The 22,296-nt window shown below is 39.4% G+C and overlaps 1 protein-coding gene across 2 annotated transcripts; it reads left to right on the top strand.

Annotated features, from left to right (window-relative positions):
* The first annotated feature begins 536 nt into the window (after positions 1 to 536).
* Positions 537 to 21,057, top strand: LOC117790417 (ankyrin repeat and fibronectin type-III domain-containing protein 1). Of its 2 annotated transcripts, XM_034629866.1 has the most exons (10): positions 537 to 792; positions 1,655 to 1,765; positions 12,049 to 12,642; positions 12,769 to 12,847; positions 14,036 to 14,139; positions 14,208 to 14,345; positions 14,408 to 14,632; positions 14,780 to 14,986; positions 15,946 to 16,156; positions 16,221 to 21,057. In XM_034629866.1, the coding sequence occupies exons 3-10, from the start codon at positions 12,282 to 12,284 to the stop codon at positions 18,694 to 18,696; spliced, it is 3,801 nt and encodes a 1,266-aa protein (XP_034485757.1). In that variant the 5' UTR covers positions 537 to 792; positions 1,655 to 1,765; positions 12,049 to 12,281; the 3' UTR covers positions 18,697 to 21,057. The 2 variants fall into 2 exon arrangements, with proteins under 2 accessions (XP_034485757.1, XP_034485756.1); XM_034629865.1 differs by lacking the exons at positions 537 to 792; positions 1,655 to 1,765 and adding an exon at positions 9,057 to 9,735.
* The last annotated feature ends 1,239 nt before the right edge of the window (positions 21,058 to 22,296 follow it).

Raw genomic sequence — 22,296 nt, 5'->3', positions numbered from 1 at the left:
GCGTTTTGGTGGTTTATTTATTTTTCAACGGCGGCCTGATTGAAATTCAAATGTACTCTGCTTCCTGACGCTGCATTAAGATGTTTCCACAATTCCCCAGAGGCTTACTGGGACTTGGTGGCGGCAATCGAGCTTAAATTAACGAGTGAATGAGATGTCGAATGGCATGGCATAAAATTTATCAACTGGTTTTCTTTGCTTTATCAGCAACTTCCGCAAAAAGATGTTTTTTGAAGGCCAGTCTAGCCGCCTTTTAGACCGGAGCTTTGCTACGATAGCGAAAAGAAACAAATTATAAGAAAAGCTTTAAACAAAACAAAAATGATCGTCGGCATTCATTTATCGCTCAATTCCACGAAATGGCAACGCCGACGCTGACGCTGGCGTCGACGCCAACGCAACGGAGAGAAGTTGGGTCTGATCTAACTGTGAAGCGCTGTCCATTACGCTCTTTCGTCCAAGACGTTGACGCTCTGCCACAGTCGCAGTCGCTGTCGTTGTCGCTGTCACTGCAACCGCAACAACTTTAATTTCAGTTGACTAGCGACTTTTGTTCAGAGCGCAACGCTCTGCGCGTCAGCGTCAGCGTCGGGATCAATTTAAAATAACAACAAATAAGAAGCGATCTTTAGAAATATTTCAAATTGTGCAGTGTTCAATATCCATAAATGTTAAAACATGATTATGTTTAAAAGCTATACTTGTTAATATTTGACCAATTGCTTGAGAAATTGTGACGTCGCGACGTTTGGCATATAAAAAAAAGAAAAGAAAAAGCAAGCTATAATTCATGTATGTGTAAAAAACGCGACGCTCAGCGTATCGTTTCTGCTTCGTTGAGTTTCTTCGACTACCTGTTTGCGGCTGCGCATGTGTGTGCGTGAGAGAGTGCAACAACAAGTTACCTGCGTCGACGCCGACGCCTGAGAGCTCGAGCTCAAAGAGAGTAAGCGGCACACTGAGAGCAAAACTGAACGAAACATCAGTGAGTGAGTGAATTTTGTTGTTGCGAATACACGGAGTTTCTCAGTGTCAGAAACTAAATGCGTCGCTTTCGTTTAAAAAAGAAACGTTAAAACCGACAACAAAATTAACAACAACAAACTTGCCGCGGGGCAAAAGAAATTGCTGCTGCTCCCGTTGCTGCCTCTGCTACTGGCATTTGCTGCCGTTGCAATGTTAATTAAATATTACGTGCCAGTAAAATTACAATTTACAGCAAAGGGACAGACAACAGGAGCAGTAGTCGTGGAGGAGGAGGAGGAGAGGGGGAGGAGGAGAAGAAGGAGCAACAAGATCTAACTGTAATTGCATTGCGTGTCCAATTGTTGTTATTATTTGCACGCGCAACTACAACAATTGCAGCGAAAGTGAACTTTTGCTTTTGTCTTTTGTCTATTGTGCGAGAAATCAACTTGACTGCAACTAATTTACTCACGTGTCTATCACAGTGACTCGGAGAGGCAGCAACAACAACAGCAGCAGCAATAACAACTAAGTGCAGCATAATTACAGCAACTTGCAGTTGCAACCTATGTAGTTGCATCTCTTTCGCACACACGCGTTTATCGTTTAAAAGCTGTAAAAGCTTTGCGCGTTGTTCACTTTGTTTTTGTCTTATTTTTTTTCTTATTATTTTTTGTTGTTTTCGCAGTTTTGTATCCGTCGACGTAGCCGTCGCGTCGTCGTTGTCGGTGTCGTTGTCGTCGTCGTTTTCATTAAAGTTGTTTGTGTTGCAATTTTAAGTACACCGCACAATGAACAGGTAAGCAAAAGCACAACACTCCACACACACACACAGATACTTACACATACAAACATTCACAATACTTTGATAATAGACTGTCTGCAACTTTGTGGCTAAAATATGCAACGCCATGAAAAACTTGAACTATTGCAACATTTTTTACGGCAAGACACTTTTCCAGATGCCTTTCAAAAGTTTATTCACATTTCAAGAAAGTCGCATCTGAGTTGTCTTTGCTTTTCACATTTACTTTACACGTTAATTTTATGTTTTTGCACAGTCTTTGTTTTTTTCTGTCGTTTTGTTTCTGTTTCATTTTCATATATGAATTGTTTTTTTTTTTTCTTTTGTGGCGTCTGCAACTGAGAGTTTAAAATTGGCACTACATGTCCAGAAGCTTAGACTGACCATTAATATTGCAGGGCTTCAACTTGGCTCGTTGCCCATAACATATTCAAAAGTACACTACCGAAATTTTTACAGCAATATACACGGCCGTTGTACCCTGTAAAAGTGCATTGTTGTCACAAGGACGGAAAATTTCAAAGAAAAAAATTTTAGAGAAAATCGATTTAAAAAGCAAGAATCCATTAAGCTAAGGTTAGTTCGATCGAGAATATGTTTGTGTAATTTATAAAGAAAGTTTTATTTGTAATAAAAAGTTGGGGTAATAATCGCAAATTACTGAAAAAGAAAAAATACTCGATATAAGGAAAAATTTTAATCAGTATATCCTTTAACCGAGATGGGGCTTGTTATCAGACTTCTTTATTTTTGTTAACTTACCTATGTTTTAAGCTAACTGGATACATTTTTAAAAAAGTTAAAATTCAAACAAAATGTTTTTTATCTTATGAACCTATAATTTTGGGGACCTTTTCTACTTTTGGTTGATTCTTTAAATCGAGCTCACAGAATTCACCAAATTTGACGTTTGTCTCTGAGTCTGTGAACATTACAGAAGAGGTTAAAAAAATCCAATGCTACAGTTTTGCCCGACTGAAGATTTTCGGCTTTTAGGTATTTTTCTATGTTTCTATTTAAAAACGCTCGCATTTAAAATGTAAAAAAAAAAAAACAATTTTGGCGTTTGACCGTTAATTTACGCCCTCTCTTATGCCATGCCTACTTTTATTTTGTGGTCTACATTTTCTTTGAAGTGTTAAGAATATATATATTTAAATTTCAGGCCGACATCTCACAGGGTTCAAAAGTTACAGATTTTTACCACCTAAGTTCCTGAAACGAGCTTTAGTGCAAGGTATTGGTTCGACTCAAGGTGCAATGAAATGAAAAGACATATTTTTATTTGTCTTCAGCTTTTCTTTTTTCCTGATCTTTTTAGCCTATCAAATTTTGTGACTAAGGGGTTAATTTACACCTTATAGGTACCTAGCCGAATCCCAAAAATTTTTGTTTGTTTTAACGAGGTACAGGGTATACACTGGTTGAATACTGTCGCCTAGAGCACTCCTGTTGTCGTGTTTTGGCAGTTCGCTTAGTTTTGAAAGAAAAATGAGGAAAAAGTTTTGTGCAAAACTTAAAGATGAAGCACCTTTCTACTACACCCCTCCCTCTCCCTTGCGACGTGTACTTAAGTGCACTTAGACCTCGACCCAAAGCGAAAGTTCTGCTCGCTTTTATTTATTTTGATTTAATTTTGCTTATTAAAAAGTTTTAAATGTTTGATTAAAAAGTAATTCATCTCAAATTTGTTGTGGCACACACTACCTTAAAGTTCCCAAGTTCTTCGCATGTTATTATTGTTGTTAGCTTATCGCTTATCGCAGCAAAGCAACTTTTATTGAATTTGAGAGACTTAATAGTTTCTGACTGATAAGCAAAGTTGTGCCTGAATATTTACGATAACGTTTAACCAGTTTGTCGCTATGCTAGATACTTTTGTATCTATTGTTTGCTGTTCAGATATTATGCAATCTCTGCAAATAAACGTAACACAGGTAGGAATACAATTTGCTTCCGAGAAAAGCCAATTTGCTGCGCCTTACGTGGGATGTTGCAATGCGTACTGCAAAAATTCCAATATCTGTGCAGCAATTTGAACAGTTTGAAATGCAATTGAAACACCTTCAGAAAATTCTTAGAGCAATAAGATGAAATTTCCATGAAAGCTACTCAGAGTAATTACAGTTTGCCTTTTGGCACTGATTATTACTTACTTGCAACACATTTCACACAGTGTCAAGTTACGTTTTGCCTATTGCCGGCAATTAACTTCATTATGGCAAAAATCTCATTTGTTCTTGACTACATCGATTGCTTTTCTTTGGAATTTTTAATCAAAAATTTAGCCATGCAAATTGGTAAACGGAAACGTAGCCATCGCTTTCTGACCTTAGGCTCTGTCTTTGGTTACCTCATTTGATGGCTTTTTCTTGCTGGGTGTGTATGTGTGTGGCTGTGTGTGTGATATCAAAGGTTGCTCTGAAAAAAATCGTTTTACAAAGCAGATAAGCGCTTTGAATCAATCAAAAAATCTTTTAAATTGAACAATGTAAATGAAATGCTTTCTTGTTATTGTGATTCTTGCTATTCTTGTTGTGATTTTGGGTTCTATTCTATGTTCTATCGTTTCGTGAATTGAAGTTTGGGCTCGTCACGTTGCCGGTCGGCTTCTAAGAGTGCTATTAGCACGTAGCGCCCACATCAGTACATATGTATCCGGATTTCCAACCACACACACTCACACACTTACAGACGCATGCAAATATACATAAATAGTCATGTCAAATGGTATCGCAGCAAAAGAAACTTGTGCGACTTTTGAACTTAATGGCCGCAAAGGTCAAAGGGCTGATCACACACATCTACCCATGAGTTGCCTTTACCCGGATGCTAAACAGCAACTGTGACCCAAATAAGTTACTTAGTTAGTTGAATAAATTGCAGAGCGTGATGAGGGCATATTCACAATCAGATTAAGTCTGTACATTGAAAATACAAATTATTTGAGTTACAATTTTTGTTAGTTTTTTAAATTCTCGTGAAGGAATAGGAGATTATATTAGTTGTAAAAGGTGACGATTATGTATACATTAAATGAAGATATTCCTTATATTTATCATAAAAAGTGTTCAAACAAAAATTATTCAACTAAAGCTTTATCTTAAATGATTTAATAAATCTTTAGTTTTGCATTTATCTCATATATTTATATATATTTATCTACCGACATTGTGTAGCTTTCAGGGCAATTGACTGTCTTAACTACAGATTACATACTTGTAATAGCCACGTTAATAGCTTGCCCGCACCCACTTTCCTACACATACCCATAAACTTTTCAATTAGAGTCCACATCAAACTGAAATCCTTTTTTTATGCCATTCAGATTTGCGCCTTGACCCGTCACACACACACGCATAGAAAAAAGGAAACTTTGTGCAAATCGGGCGCCATTTGCATAATTTTAAACGTTGGCTTATTGGTTTTGTGTTTGTTTTTTCACAGAGGCGCAAAAGAAATTGCGGGTAAAAAATAGAAAAGAAAGTTCTAGGGGCGGGCACAGGAAGCAAATGCTGACAAGTGACCGGGTCAAAAAGTTTATTACCATTTCGACAGAAGGACAAAGAGAGAGAGAGAGACACTATTATAATTTTAGCATTAACTATATGGAAAATTTGGACGAAGATATTTCAATATACATTCTCGATTATTAATTCCTTCTTTATTCTCGACAATATTTTAATTCCCTTGTGTTGGAGACTATTCGGCTCGAGGAAAATATTTTAAATTCATATTATAAACATTGAAAACTTTTTGTAAACTAAGATTATGACATTTTTTGTTTTAAATACTCAAATTAAATTATAGATTGTAGGATATAGATTACTTTTACTCTGAACCGAAGCATTTTGAAATTGGAAAGTACAGACAGAAAGAGTATTACATTTTCACCAATTTTTCCTTTAATTTTCTGTTTTACTCATTGTTTTTTCTTAATTTTTTTTTTTTGTCAACAATGACCCTATTTGTGATGGCACATTTTCATTTGGGCGGCGAACACCGAAGCGTCTGCGATTTGCATATCTGATTAATATGAATACATTAGTTTTCAGTTTTCTGATTTGGCACAATAAACCAATAGAATGGAAGAGCATAAACCAACAGAACCAAGAATTAAATGCTCCGACTGATTGGAAGACGAAAGGTCAAGCTAAAGAAAGATTTATCAGTTGCGTCTTTCAATCCGCACAATCTCTTCTATTTATCTATCCATAATGTCTGGTTACTTAAATTCAATTGGCGTTTCCGCTAAAGTTCACAATAAAAGGGGAGTCGGGAACTACGCGCTGGGAGCTGCTTTACTTGTCTCACTCATAATGCGATTTCATATTTTACAAAGACATAAAATATGCTTTTTGCTTGCTTTAAACTCAGTTCCCGACAGTCTCAGAGAATCCCCAGTGCCCGCAATGCCCCTCTCTGTCACAAACCCAAAACCAAGAGCCAGTGAACCGAGTACTTTAGAGTTCTTGCCTTTTCGGTGCTTTTATTGAGGAAGCGACAAATTTATTTAAATGAAGTCAAAATGCTTTTTCAGTGGTCGTCGCTTGTCGTGGGTTTAATGTGTGGTAGATTTGACAATTATGACAGCACGAAATGCAAGATAAAATCGGCATAATTTAATGCAAACTGACAGCACGAACTCACCACCTCCTCACCCCTGGCTCCCTTCATTCCTCAGATCTAAGCAAGGCGACAGTCACTCGTTGTCCTGTTCGTTCACGCCTGACTGGCCAGCCAGGACCTGCACTCATCGCCCAATGTCTGCCGTCGCCTCTATTAAGTGGATTAAGTTGTTTTGGCGCTCCAGCTTCAGCTTGAGGAAGGCCCAATCCACCACTCCGAACTTCACACTCATACCAGAGATGACCTTTGACTCGACTAGTGCCTGTGTGCTGTGATTTATGTTGGGCAATGGCAATTTAGCGCTTTGTAGCTTCATAAATTTTATTATCATGCTATTGCAAGCTTCATGTTCCTACAGCTCTCCTACACTTATACCCTGTACATATAATTCTTAATACGAACATCAAATGTTCAATACTGTATTCTATTTACAAAGTAATATCTTATTATACCAAACGTCTATAGAAACTCCGTTATTTTAATTATTAATCTTTTAAATATATATATGCAGAATATCTTCTAGTCTGACACTCTCCACTTGATCACTCTTACTTGTTTCCCTTCAACGTTATGGACCAGTAATTTTTATTTATTGCACCCTCGCAATTGACAGTTTATTAGGTCTCTGGGTTCACTTTCGTGGCGGGGTCAAGTTGCCGAGATAATATCTCTGAAACAGCTTAGAGTTTATTAGACAACCGCTTAGAGAAATATGACTTTATGTAGCAGTTTAGCTATAAACGAGATTAACTAACTAATTGAATTTCCACTGGATTATATATTTAGTTTGTACTTTGACTTTAAGTCAAACTTAGTTTCAAGACTCACATAAAACAAACATTTCTTTGACATCTCATCAGATTTCTGTTTTAATAATTAGCTGTCCCGTTTAGTATTAGAATTCAGTTGAAGCTTGAATCATAAATTGTTTGCTTAAAAACAGTCTGTTAAGTTCCCACAAAGTTATGAATACAATGTACACTCAAATCTTTCTGTCAACTCAGTTTCAAGGTCATCTTTTAGACCCTAAGTACGGCATTATTCATTAGTATAAACTGTGTTTGAAATTTCATGCTCTATGCTTACAGTGTGTGCGAAACTCGTGATTCAGCAATTGGATCTGCCCTCTTATTAGACCCAATACTATTCGACGTATGCGTCACTTAACGCGAACTTAAATTCGAACTCGAATTTGTATTCGAATTGGAATTCGAGTCCGTTTCATAGCCCCCGGCACTGACCTCGCACAAAAGCGTGTAGCTTTTTTTCTAAAAAACAATGAAGAAATGATTTCGGAGTAGAAATATCTTCATATACAAATGTTTAAATGCTTATAATATTGCTTAAAGTTATTTTATTAGTTAGTTCGTTAATTTATGCATGTGAATGATGAGACAATGTTTAAAATTAGCAAGAGAATAAACCCCAGCAGACGACAAGACAACCGGTTTGGGAGCGTCCCAAAAATGCAACAATTTTAATAGGGTGACAAGTTTGTAGATTCCCCCATAAATATGTTACAGATGGTTACCAAAATTTAGTTTATGAGTCGAAACATAAACGACAGCAAATTTTGCATTGACAACAGTTCGATGTTTGTGGTTGAATAAATAAAATTTCCTTCCCTTTTTGTCAAATCTTAAAAATGGAAGGTTTATAATATAGACTGCCAATCCGAGCAGTCTGAATAAATTTACAAAGATAAATAGAGAATCAAAAAGTTGACATCAAAGTGATTCCTAATTCATCACAAACCAAACCAATGTTTTTCCTTGAGTAGGGTAGAGAGTTTTTTCCAATTAGCTTTTACTTTTCCGCATTGGGCTAATCGGCGACGTCGCAAACTCACTTGAAAATTCCAAATGTTCATTGTCAGTTGTTTTTCAATCCAGTTCCACAGCTGCTGACAGCACGGCACGCTCGATAAATCAGCACATAGCTTGAAGACAGCGTTGAACACCTACAAAAATAACAACAACAACAGCAACACATGAAACAGGACTGTCAGGTAGACAAGCAACTTATTTGTTTGGTTTACGATTTCGGAAATGCCGCCTTAATTGTTTAGAGCGTTCTCAGCTCAGACACGAGAGGACTTAACAGAATTCCTGTGAAAAGAACGGTGCAGGTAACAAGTACTTGCCGTCTAAATTTAAATTTTTAAACCAAAAAGGCTGTCACTATACAAATCAGGGATCAAGTCCATTTCAAGAGAGCACAGCAAATGATATTTCCTCTGCAACTCAGCTGAAATTAGTTAGGGGTTAGGTAGGAAGTTGACAGTTGAGAGAGGGAGAGAACTTCTACCTACGTTATATGTTACCCTTCAGATTCAGTCAGAAATGTATGTACAGCACAGCACATAAGTTCAAAAAGAGAGACCGAGAGTGATAGAGAGAGAAAGAGAGAGAGAGAGAGAGAGATAGGGAGAGCAAGAGTGAGAGAGGGTTCTGGGTCTTACTGGTGGTTGACAATGGAATCAGTTCGTGCTGCTGCCTCAGTTCACATTTTGTAAGAGAGACGCGCACTACGGAAAATCCTGCAATAAACAGAGAAACGATAAAAAGGAAAACAAAGCACGGAAAATATTTGAGAAATGCAGTTAATTTATGCAGTTTTCTTTTTATGAAATGTTATCAATAAACTGAGACGAGGGATAAATATTTCAACGATGGAACGTCGCAGGGCAATGAGTTCTTATGCCAAGCTAAAGGAGCAACAACAACAACAACAGCAGCAGCTGGAAAACAACAATAGTGAGGATGAGAATGAGTTGCCAGCTCTGCGTCGCTCACACTCAGTTCGTGCCTCCCTGCGGCGCCTCAAGAGCAAGCTTCAGAGCCCCGCGCTGGCTTTGCAGTCGCCTTTTAAGCTGCGCGCCCATTTGCATTCGCGCAGTCGCAGTAGCAGCAACAGAACGTTGCAGAAGTCGAAGGTCGTGAAAGCGTTGCGTTTGTGGCAAGACATCGATGCTGTTGCCGTGATAACAACCAAAGTGAAAGGAGAATTTGTGCCGCTCAAAAAACAGACAATGCAGCCGAATGCAGATCATGAATTGGGCATTGAGCAGTTGATGTCCTCACTGCCCGTGGGCGTGACCCTTCCACGCAAGGCCTGTAAGTTACTGCAAATACCCGAGAGCTACTGTCAAAGCCCCAAGACGGCACCCAAAGCCACCCTGGACTCCGATCTGGAGCGTACTCTGGGCACTGAGTCGCCCAATGCCAGTGATCCCGTTCTGGCCGATATCACACGCCACGCCCACCAGGGAATCTATGGAACAACGCGCATGCGCACGGCCACCATAAGGAAGCCAATGCCCTATCTAAATAGTCGTAGGTGTTTCCATCTTACGCTATGAATAGTTAATCTATTCATTCGATTTAGTCTATGAATAATTTTCTCAATCATCGCATAATTCTCTCGTGTGGAAGTGTTCAAGTTTATGTGTGTTGTAAATCGATCAGTTAAAAGCTTTTTAACGACATTATTGTGAAATTTCCATTGTGTTTGTGATTTAAAGAGTAAAAATTTGGGCCACTCAGCATTGTCAATCAACTCGTTGTTCATCTATCAAGCTGAATATCTTCAAAATGGAATGACAGTAGATACTCTTAAATACCTTGAAATTCATTCGGATTAACGCTGCATACATTAATTTTATGCACTGCTTGCAAGCAGTTCAGTGTTTCTGCTTGTCTTACATTCATATCATGGCATTAATTTTGGTGTCCAGAAGTCTAAAACTCTCCAAGATCCTCTAGACATTATAGTTTCTGAGATATGAGTACTTACACTGAGACAAATTGACGTATAATGACTAAAATCACTTGATTGTTGATGAAGATCAAATTTTATTTATTTTCGAAAAAACACTTTCCCGCAATTAGAGCGGCTATAATCATATTTTAAAATAGATTAATTGTAGCTTGATTAGTTTTCAAAAGCCTTCAGACTTATACAATTGTTGGTGAGCAGAATGCTGTTTTTTTAAAGCTTTTGAATTGAAAAGAAATTATAATTGACCAAGTGATAAGATGACATATTATGTTTTAGCATTTGTGTCGTGCTATTTACCATATTGCAGTTTAATAATAATCCGTAATATATATACTGAGTCTTATCATGGACTTTCAATAAATACTCTTGAATTTAATATGTTCTGATAATCGAATCTTAAAATAGTGCTATTAGTTCCTCTGTTAAGCTTTAATGTTGTATTACGTACTACAAGTATATTCAAATCCATCATATGCAATTATTTAGAACTTAGAACTTTCTCAGCTGCTCAGAATTTTGTCCCTTAATGCTTTTAAAAGTTTGTTCCTGATTAAATTCTACTGAATCTAGCTTCCATCGCATTCTATCCAATTTAGTATAATTCAAAAGTTAAACTTTGTCCAGACTATATTAGTTTATTGAAATAAATATTGATTGGTGGCAAGGACAATACCCGTCGGCCATTTAAATAGATTAAACGGCGCAAACAATTCCATTGTTATCAACCACCATACAAGGTCGCTGGCCAAATGGTTACATGACCAAATGGCTAAAATGCTCAAATGCCAAAATCTCATAATAATTCCCGTAATTATATATTCAATTTGAACGGCATACCTCATGAAAATGTAAACAAAAATCGGATTCATTCGCCGGATAGGACGGACATTAATGATATTTTAATGTTGCAGATGCTACCAGATCGATAGCAACAACAAGGGCAACAGTGTGGCAACGCCGCAAAAGCTGCAGATGAGCAGCTGCCTCCGCTCTCCGGCGGTTTTCATACGCCAGAAATCGTTTCACACGCTCAACGAGCTCACCAGGTTCTGTCAGCTCAAGTCGCCATCGTCAGTTTCAGCTTCAGCTTCAGCTTCAGCTGCTCCCGCTGTTCCTGAGCCGGCGATGGCAACGCTGCCATCATCAGTTCGCAGTCAGCGTCAACACTGTCACTATGCCACAATCGATGGTAAGCGTGCATAGTAACTAACTTAGCCACCCACATGTTGGTTCAATTAAAGCCAGGCGTTCAAAATGTCTGGCTTAATTAATGGCATGTGGGTAGGAGGAATAGGGTTTGGGAGAGGTTGAGGGTGAGGGTGAGAAAGAGAGGCAGATGCACTGCGTTTCTATATAAAATGCTATTGACAATAGGTTGCGGGTTGAATGAATGCTTTGCTTCGATTCAATCTAATCTCTAATCTCGCGATGCTTAAGTGCATGTTACACACACATAACACACACACACACACACACATACCCACTCACATACTCGTGCATAAATAATGTACATACATACATACATAGGTAATTGGCTTGGTCACTCGGTCATTTTAAAACAAAAGCAAATAAATGGACCAGAAACAAAAGCGTTGAGCATTTCTGATTAATAATTAATTAATTAATTGCAATTGTTTGCAATCACCCCCTTCATATGCATACTCATACAAAATATACAAACATAAATACATACATATCTAAAACGTACTCAAACCTCGGGCAGTTGGTTATTTACATTTGTAATTTACATTTATGCATAATTTCTGTTTAACTTTCATTTTAATTAATTGCAATTTGTTTATTTAATTACTGACTTTTGTTTAATTTGCAATTATGATTTCTTTCCAATTCGCAAACCTTCAACACAGACAACATTCTGCCCAGCAATCATTGTGAAAGTCAGAACTTTGAGACCGTTAGGCTGCGTGACAAGAGTGTTTACCAGGAGAACAACAATCAGGACAATTATCCTACCTATTATCCAGCTCCTTTGCTGTCGACGCCGAGCAGCGCCTTTCGCTGGTCGGAGCAGCTGACGCAGCATGCGGCGGTAGCCAAGTTACGGACTGCGATTTCGTGCAACTCGCAGGATCTGCGTGAGATGGAATTCCTGTTGCCACAGCAGGCACACTGCTCCACTCACACCATGTCCTCCAGCAGTGGACAGCCACAGCTCTGCATTTCTCGCCATTCGCAGCCAAAGAATGCCAAGCTACGCGATGACCGCGAGGATCAGTCGCCGGAACTGGAGGACCAGTCATTGGCCAACGCTGCCGGAGATGAGAACACGTCGTCGAATAATCAACATCAGCTCACCGTGCATCGTCAGTCGGTGCAATTGCGATCCAAGATTGCCACTGGCAATACGCCCCATCCCCGAGTCAGCAAAATGACCAAGAAGCAGCTAAAGCTGGCCCAAGCACAGCTGGACAGGCTGACCCAAAGTAATCTGCATTTACATGGTAGGCACACGTCGCCACGTCTTCACGTTGCACTCTCAATCGTAGTTCTCTCCATCTCAGCTCTAAAACTTATCCTATCATTAATGAAACTTAGAGTAACCATTGTTTTAATCTCTACATTCTTAGCTCTCTTTTCGGCCGTGGAGCATGGTCATTTGGATAAGGCACGCACCATACTGGAGTCAACAGATGTGGATGTCAATAGGTGAGTTCATACCCCTCATTCATTGGCTTAGATAACTCTTCAAAATGTCCTGAAGTCATTGAACTGACAAAAGTCACTCAATATATAGGTTTTCCTGTAAGTGCAAAGCAATCAAGAGATGTCGTTTTGGTTACCACATCTGTTCTCCTCATCGTCGTCTAAATACTATTTCTTCTAGTAGACTCATTTTAAAGTTATTAACATTGTAGGACTGTGCTCTGTTTACTGGTCACTGGGCTTAGCTTCACTGTATAACTGACTATTATTGGTCTGCTTGGGTTTTTCCTGGGCTTTCTCAGTCAAGGAAACAAATCGTCATTTCGTTTATTTAATTTATCTACCAAAGCTTAAAATTTTATTCTTTATTTTGCCTATTAATATAAATATTGAAATTATAAATTTGTATAATATAAATTGTCGATTGTTCATTGTTGACAAAAAAATATATATATATTACAAGGATGCAAGCCGGTTCTGAACCGAACCTCGTAGAACCAGCTCGGTTCGGTTTTTTAAGCAACCCGGATCATGAACCGAACCCTTGAAATTATTTACTTTGCGAACCCGAAAATAAACCGAACCACTTTCTAAAACAAAAGATTCGGCTCGAAAAAAAAATAATTACATAAATTTTATGGTTTTCTAATATTACGCAATTATTTGAGACTTCAGATTAAAATAAGTCATATTTAACTCTTCAAATAAATTTAAATTATCATCAAAATTTGATTTCTTTAAAAAAAAAAAAAATTTAATTATTTCAAAATGTTGAGCAAAATGTATAACGATACAAATATTTTTTTGTATGAAATTGAACCAAGGTTCGAACCCAAACCTTGGGTTCAGGGGGTATGTAAACCAATTTGCAACCAAACCGATGTCTTGCTCTATGGCTCGAACCGCCGAACCGAACCTTTAACAAAATTTTGGAGGTTTGCAGCCTTGATATATTATAATATATGTGTATAACATATATATAACCAACAGATATAATATCGAATGTTACATATTTTTCAAAATTGATTTTTAAAGCTTATTTTTTCTGAGATAGATCATCATTTCAGAACAGAATATATAATCGTAGCGATAGCTAGAAAAAAAGCTAAGGAGTTGACTCAGTTTATTTTACATAGTTCTATTTAATTATTTAATCAATACTCACAAAAGTTACTCACAAAAAATTCACAGCATTAATACGGATGGACTCTCGGCGCTGGATGTGGCCGTATTGAGCAACAATCGCTCCATGACCAAGATGCTATTGCAGCATGGCGCTCTGGAGGGTTCTCAGTGTGAGCATGATTTAAATAATGAGCCAATAATGAATATATTTGCTAATCTTCAATTGGTGTTTCTCTAGTTTCCGTCGAGAGCATTGGAACAAAGCTCAACGGTCTGCTCAAGGACGCCGAGTCACGTATACATGATCTCAGCGGACCGGAAGGACTGTGTCCACCCGTCTTCACATCGCGTCCTTCCATATCCAGCATCATAATTGGTGAGTAGCGACTTAATTTGTTTTCGAATTGGCGATTGCTTTATGGAATTACTCTTTTCCAGGTAACACGGGCTCTTCAGTTACGGGTTGTACGGGAAACGAGGTAGATAAGCAGATTGGAATCTGGGAGCGTCGAGTCAAGGGATTGCGTCGCATGCTCCTCGGCTGGGATCAAGCCCGACCACCAGATGCCCCAGCCTCGGTGGTTGTCGATGTCACCGGTGACAATTCTATCAGCTTACAAATACTAGAGCCATTCGAGGGCGCCATCGGCACAAAATTCAAAGGTAAGCCACTAGAATTTCCACTACTACTCCTATTCCGATTTCCATTCCCATTCCCATTACCACTACCATTACCATTGCCCTCGATGCCTGCTGCGGTGAGCCGCAGATTAGCTTGCTTTGATTTTGACGTTTGCTCGTTAACCGCAGTTCAATGGTCAACACGCGCGGACTTCAACAATGTGGTCGGCGAGCGGGAGCTGCTCGATTGGATTAGTTTCCATGGCACGATGGGTGCACAGTGCAACATTGCCGGCCTCACCCAGGGACGCCGTTACTTTTTGCGTGCCGCATGTGGCAACGTCAAAGGCTGGGGCAGCTACCTTAACTCGGTGCCCGCCAGCGTTGCCCCCTCAAGTGAGTAGCCGACTTACTAAACAAATACATACAAACTTTTTACGGGGGCTGAAAGTGGGGCAAACGAAACCACTTTAATAAAATTATAATTTTGAATTGCTTTGAATTGTTTTATCCATCGAAATTTATGAAATGCACATATACAGCAAAAACCATCATTAGAGTCTTGGGTCAATTCAAATGTGTGAGACATAAATGAAGAAAAGTCGTCGTCAGTGCTTTTGCATTTTGTTCTTCTTCTTTATCTAAGCTCGGGCGAGATCGGCACCAGAGCGTTCGAGTGCTTGTGCGTCTCTCTGGCTCTACTTAAACATATAGAAAATACAGAGGAAGCAGAAAGAGCAATGGCGTTTCCACTGCTGGTTTAATTACATCATATGACGAATTGAACTCTCATCCATACGGTTTTCAGACGTAGACACCCCCTCCCCCCACGACCGTTCACAATTTTCAAGTTTTTAAAAATATCCCGGGGGAAAGAGATTACACTCAATTGGAGATGTTTTCTAAGGAAAGAAAATCTTATTTTGAGAACATTGACCAACAGAATCTAACAGACAATAGCAATAAATAAAATAAAATTTAATTATAATTATAGCAGCTTAATAAATATGACTTTAAGGGTCCGAACGCTCTGACGCTGCTCAAAATTGTTTCTTCAATAGAATCCTATCGGGATGAAATTTTGTATATTATCGGAATTACGATTTTCTATCTGTAAAATTGCTCTTATAATATAATATTTTTCTATTGGTTTAATGAGGAGGAGTCCAATTTGATGATCCTTATGGTCTCTAAGATCAAGGTAGTCATACCAAAAGGCCGACGACTTGGTTGTTGAAGTTGATTAAGAATATATTTCGCTTGCTTTGGCTTTAACTTTTTATTTAAACGCAATTTAAAAATGTATATTTTTTACAAAAAGTAATAACTTACGATATCTGTTAATTTATCTTTAGCCTGGCGCGACTTGGATAATCGGGAGGATCGTTTCTTTGGCCGGCAACGCATATTGGACAATTTATTTACCGCCGTGAGAATGGCGCGTCCTGCAGATGTATCCGAACTTACGCTAGACCCGGGCAGCGTGCAGCGTCGCAATCCCAAAAAGAAAACCACGATCAAGCAATTGTTTTCGGTGACCTCCAAGTTCCAAAAGACGCTGCGACGGTAAGCAGAAGTTTATCCTTGAAAAATGGGAATCCTTAACCATTATTATTATTACAATTGACAGTGGCATCTACTTCTCTTGCATTGTGCACTGCGATGACAAGGTGCTGGTGACCAGCGAGGACTTTCCGCCCGTCATTGAGATCGATGAGTCGTATCCGAGTGCCCTTCACATTGATTACTATTGGTTGATGAAGGTGGCCTGCACGTGGGAGGATGTCAAATCGCTGCGCACGGATATGGAACGGAATCTGACCTCGCCTGTGCACTTTCGCACAAAATTGTTGTCGGCTGTTTCCCAGATGCAGTCGGCACTGGGCATCACAGATCTCGGCCAGCTGTACTACAAACCCTTGAAGGATGCTCAGGGCACTGTAGTGTTCACTTGTGTGCAGTCGGTGAAGAGCCAGAAGGCGGTGTCCATACTCAACTCACGCTGGCTGCCAGTCAGTAAATTGCAAAAGAAGCTTGGAGCCTTGCACGAGGATTACAATATCAACGAGCTGCTCATTTCCAGCATTGGAGATCAGTTGTACTATCAGCAGGCGGCTTTGCAGCGACTGGAGCCGGGTCTCTATTTGGGATATCTGAAGATGCAATGCTCGATGGACCAGATACAGGTTGTGGTGCCGGTAAAGTCTCCCAATGTCCTGCCCCACTGTAAGGTGCGTGAGAACAGTCACATTACAGCCGAGGAGTGGCAGGCACTGCATCAAAGTGAATCGGATCCACTGCGTCTGCCATTGGACTTCAGTGCACCCGGAGATGGCAATGGCAACCGTCCCGCCACAGAGGTGCAGCGTCTCTTCCTCTACGATCTCAGCAATGCGATGCACAGACTCTTTGCGAGCATGAACATCAAGGCGACGGATGCGGCGACACATCGTCTCTACGATGTGGAGGTCATCGAGCACAGTCGCGACATAAGCTTTCTTATTGTCTGCCCCTCGGTGGAATCGTCGGTTGCCGTGCCAGGACAGTCGGAGCTGCTGCTGCAGCGCGATGATCTGGCCAGTCTCAGTATCCAGGCCTTTGAGATGATCCACCTGCGCACCTATCAGCCCGCCATCGTGCAGAAGTATGCCCGATTGTCCTGCATCCTCGAGCTGGACACCGCATTGGCCACGCACTCGCATCGTGAGGCATTCTCCAGCAGCGAACTGCAGGCCGCCAAGGAGCGTCTGGCCACACTGCAAGATCTGAGTGCCAATCTGACGCTGGTGTGGAAGAGCGTACGCTGGCTGATGGATGTGGTGGCCTATGCTCGAAACAAACACGCCCAGCCCTCGCTGGCCATGCGTGAAATCCTTGAGTTTGCCCACATGCGGCAAGAGGAATCATCTGGGGCGGGCAAACAGCTGTTGCAATTGCCTCTGCGGGAGTCCAAGTTCATCAAGACGGGACGTGGCAGCTGGCCAGGAACTGGCGACAACGATAACGCCGATCGACAGGGCAAACCGGAGCACTCCAAATCCGAAACGAATCTGGGACAAGGCAACTTGACTCCAGTTTCGGCACATCCTACGCCGGTGGACGCTGGCGATAAACAGCCACCTCCACAGCAGCAACAACAACAACAGCTGCTTCAAGTGGCGAGCAATGAGTATGCGGCATCCAGTTCCTCGGAGGTTTCTCTGCGCAAGAACAGCGGCGACTCCGTTAGTTCCGCTTACACCGCACGTAGTTTCTACTCCGCGGTCGACTCCGCCTCCGAGGGCAGCAGCAGCGTCTTTGCCCTGCCCCCCTCGCGCTCCGATGACACGTTGGCGGAGGCACTGCGTCATCCCCAGTCAGCCAGTGCACAGCGTAAGCGCACCAGCTCAAACATTGGTCCATTTCCCACACCCCTCATCACCGTGCACAGCTCCAGCTCGGCACCATATTTGGGGGGATCTAGTGTCTCGTTGAGGACCGGCAGCGGCGCCTTTGCCACTGATCTGGAGCACAAGCCTCTGAAGCCAGCGACTGAGTATAAAGTGAAAGCTGCATCCAGTGCAAATCTTCGCGAGGGTGGACTCTATCTTAAGAGCTCGCTGTCGGCACTGCAGCCGGAGCTAAAGCCAATGAGCAGCGAGGAGCCCATAGCCAGCACCTCGAAGGCGTCCTCCACCAAGAGCCTGGTGCATCAGAGCAGCGAAGAGGATACTGCTAGCTGTTCCAGTCTCAATGCAGAGCAGACTTCCACTGGAGCGGGCATCATTCAAGTGTATACAGCGTACAACACGGGCCTCGCCAGCGGTACCAGCCTCAAGTTGCATGTGACGCCCAAGACAACGGCCCGGGAGGTCATCAATCTGGTGGTGAAACAGCTCAACATGGCAGCCGTACTCAAGGGCAGCAAGGGACCCATCTACAGTGCCGATATGCTGGACAATTTCTGTCTCGTCGCCGTCATTGGAGCACGGGAACGTTGTTTACGTGACGACTTTAAGCCGTTGCAGCTGCAAAGTCCCTGGAAGAAGGGACGTCTCTATGTGCGACAGAAACACGAACTCCTGGCGGCCATCGAGCACTCCAATCGCAAATCGCATTTGATCTAAACACACCCACCCATACACACACACAGCTACATGGACAGACGTATTATTGCTGGCTTCTTTAGTTGGTTCTTGCTTTTGGGGACTGCTTTTCCCAGATGAAAGTTCGACGACCAATTCCCAAATTAGACTGAATTACATACATATTTGTTGTGTATGCAAAACGACAAAAAAATTATGAATTATGAAATGGTATTATTATATTTTGAATAGTTTTACATTATAAACACACACAAACACATAAATTACACTTTGTACATATAGAACATAAATTGATTGTTGCTAGTTTTTCTAGAGGTTCGATAAATGTAAGTGCAACCGATTACACCAATATTCCAGTATATATACTTTTACATATAGGACTGCATCGATGTATGTATGTATTTTTATTGTACTATGTATTTTGTAGTTTAGTAAAAAAAAAAAACAAAAACAAATGTTTTGATTGCATTTTTGTGGCAATTTTAAGGCGCACGAATTTTTTTAATATTATTAAAACATTTCTTAATGTTTAATAACAAGAATTGCAAGACAAGCAAACAGAATTAAGTATTATTGAACAAATGTCAATAAATAAATCTTAATTTGTATAACTATCTCCCTCTCTCTCTCTCTCTCTCTCTATTGATGTGCACATGTGTGTGTTTTTTTATTGATAACAATTCCAATTGGAATCATTAACACATTTACATATTCAATTGCAAACGCAAATGTATTTTAGCTGTAAACGATTATCTACACCGCACTCTATTATAGTTGCAAGTATTTTTTTAAAATACATATTGGCACAACTAGATGTTGAAATTGTAACAATAACAAAGAATTAAAATGAATTGTAGATTATATACACATACAAATAAAAGGACTATCCAAAAGACCTGTAAATCGGACCTATAGCCGCAAAAGTTAAATGTTTAAAACTAGTCCAGAAATGTTCCAACGAGAACTCAATTGTTTTTATCTATTTTTTGCTTGTCTTCGTAGATTCAGTCTATTCCAAACCTCTTCATTTTGAGCACTTTCTTGCCACGTACTCCCCATATGATAGAATACTTAAAATATTTGTGTGAACTTCTATTAACCTTGCCTATCTTAATGTGCAAGCTGGTAAATGTCTATAACTAATATTTGTGTGAACAATATGCAATACAGTACTCGTAATATGTAAATAAGCAAAAGTTCTTCAAGTCTCTGTCTTTAACTATAGAAAAGAAAAATTTATCAAACAAAGTTTCCTCGGTTCCATATGATAACTACTCGTACTTTAACTATATATATTTAGTTTAGAAAACTTCCACTTGACGGCAAGCTCATTAAAATCCATAAATAATAATAATAATAATCATAATTATGATTCAATGTCTATAAAGAAATGAGACTAAGACCAACAATGTTTTTTGTACATATTTATTCATTTTGAATGTCTAAAGTTTTTGATAAAGTTTTTATTATGGGTTCACCAGTCCTACGGCTCGACGATCAACGGATCAGGATCAGCAACGAAATTTAGCTAGGAATTAGCTTAAGCCACAATTCCTTGATCCTCAACATTTTTTTATTTCAAATTAAAAACAACGAATTCCCAATATTCGAATTTAATTGTTTAGCTTTAGTTATTTGTTATTGTCGTTTAGTAAGCAAAATTAAACAATCTAAATTGTCAAACAAGCCGCCGTCCGTCCCCAAAATGATCAATTGGTTTTTGAATAATAAAACCAAATTATACAGAGTATTATTTTTTGCAATATTGCGATATGGTGAGATTAGTTTATGACGCAATCTAATTGTAACAAATTAATTAAGGTGTTAAAGGTTCAAATACGAGTATGCATACATAAGTATGTAAGAATATGTAGCCAGAATATTCAATGGCAAAACATGGAATACATAACATTAAGAACATCGAGAGATGATGTATGTAGTTACTAAATACTATATGTATACAAATACTGATTGTATAAAATATGTATGTTTGTAGATTATCGAAAATGTCTTTAGACGTAATACTAACACATCAACACGTAAATAAATGAATAAGATAGTAAATTCTTATCAAGTGTAACTCATACTCGTATTAACTGCATGTTAAAAAATCCTAATCGATTCATGGTGTATTTTGGTGTGTGTTAACTATGTACAACTACAACAGCCATAATATGTAACAAAATTAACAACAAAAGTATTAGCAAAGATTGCAATGGACGATGATTTAGTTACCATAAGATCAACAAAATATGCTTAGATCAATGGAAATGTAGCTAAGAATAAGTGAATGTGAATGTGTGTATAGCGAGAGAGTAATGCTCGAGAAAAAGAATACTTATTCAATTAATTTAAATAAAGACTTAATAACTGTTATGGTGTCATTTCCAATATACAATTAATACAAACTTATATTAATTTATTGAGTCAAGCATTTGTGGTATGTATCCATGACTGGTTGCAGCAATGCATCTTAGTCAATAATCCATATTTAGATAATGCTATATGAAGATCCCCGCTCAGAATTTAGTCATGCATAACATAATTATAATCAAGTACATTGTTAGTCGGTATTATTAAGTATACGACCAAGGAAACTCGAGTGAATTGAATAATTTTCAAATCTTAAATTACCGCTTATAATCACAGAAAAAAAATATGATAACACGCTTTATAGATTCGAGGCCTTTCTATTATATTCCCTGATAGTATATTAATATGTATGTACATATAACGTGTCCAAGCCCATTTTATAGCCCTTATCCATCATGCGAAGAGTTTATCATAGTTACAGATGCACACGGAGTATGTAAGTAGAGTTAAGTAGCTGGTTCCGTGTGATTTCCGTGGGAAGTTTCGCACTTGTCATTGTCATGCGTCATCATTCCACTCCCGTGACGAAATACGAATGATTTCCAGGCTCGCCAGTGACCCCCGCCAAGCGCACAACACACACACACGATCACTAGATAAACTAAACCATTTTCTGACTCATTTGCACACACTAAATTATCTCTATTGCCATTTCGTTTGCACACAATCAATGGAAACGCAAGTCATGACGACGTCGCAGTCTCAGTCGCAGTCGCAGTTGACGGCGGCAGCAACTAATTTTTCGATTTTTGACTCTGTTTTAGACATTTTGTTGTTGTTGGGTTTTTAGTACACACATAACATACATATGTACATATATTTAGATTATTGAACTAAATATAGAATATTTAGTACATACTTGAACGAGTATGTGTGTATGTATGTATAATAATTTCTTTAATTTCACCATGAGTGGACAGTCGATTATATTTGATGTCCGTATGTGTGGATGTGTTCGTGTGTGTGTGTATGTTCCTAATTAAGCCTTTGGTTCATTGCGCTGATGACGACACCACTTGCCACTTAATTAGAAACTAAATGCCACACTATATACTCACACACACACATTCTCGTATATGGTTAAGTACTCGTACAATGTGGTAGCGGGACAAGGTCTTTGCTTATGCATCGTTCCAGTGGCCAGCCAGAATGACTGGAAGTGTGCGCTACAGTCGCATATCTCTATCATAGACATACATACAGACCTACAACTGTAATAAAGTGCTCAAGTGCTTTTGCTGATTGCGA

Source organism: Drosophila innubila, assembly GCF_004354385.1.
Source record: "Drosophila innubila isolate TH190305 chromosome 3R unlocalized genomic scaffold, UK_Dinn_1.0 2_E_3R, whole genome shotgun sequence".
Taxonomy (NCBI): domain Eukaryota; kingdom Metazoa; phylum Arthropoda; class Insecta; order Diptera; family Drosophilidae; genus Drosophila; species Drosophila innubila.
The sequence above is the reverse complement of the archived record's forward strand: the minus strand, read 5'-3'. Positions and strand labels throughout refer to the sequence as shown.

Excerpts from the sequence above, each read along its gene's own strand:
- LOC117790417 (XM_034629865.1), top strand. The coding sequence starts at position 9,072 with ATGGAACGTCGCAGGGCAATGAGTTCTTATGCCAAGCTAAAGGAGCAA. Across the intron at positions 12,848-14,035 it reads ACAGATGTGGATGTCAATAG|CATTAATACGGATGGACTCT; the intron begins GTGAGTTCATAC and ends AAAAATTCACAG. Across the intron at positions 14,987-15,945 it reads CGCCAGCGTTGCCCCCTCAA|CCTGGCGCGACTTGGATAAT; the intron begins GTGAGTAGCCGA and ends ATTTATCTTTAG.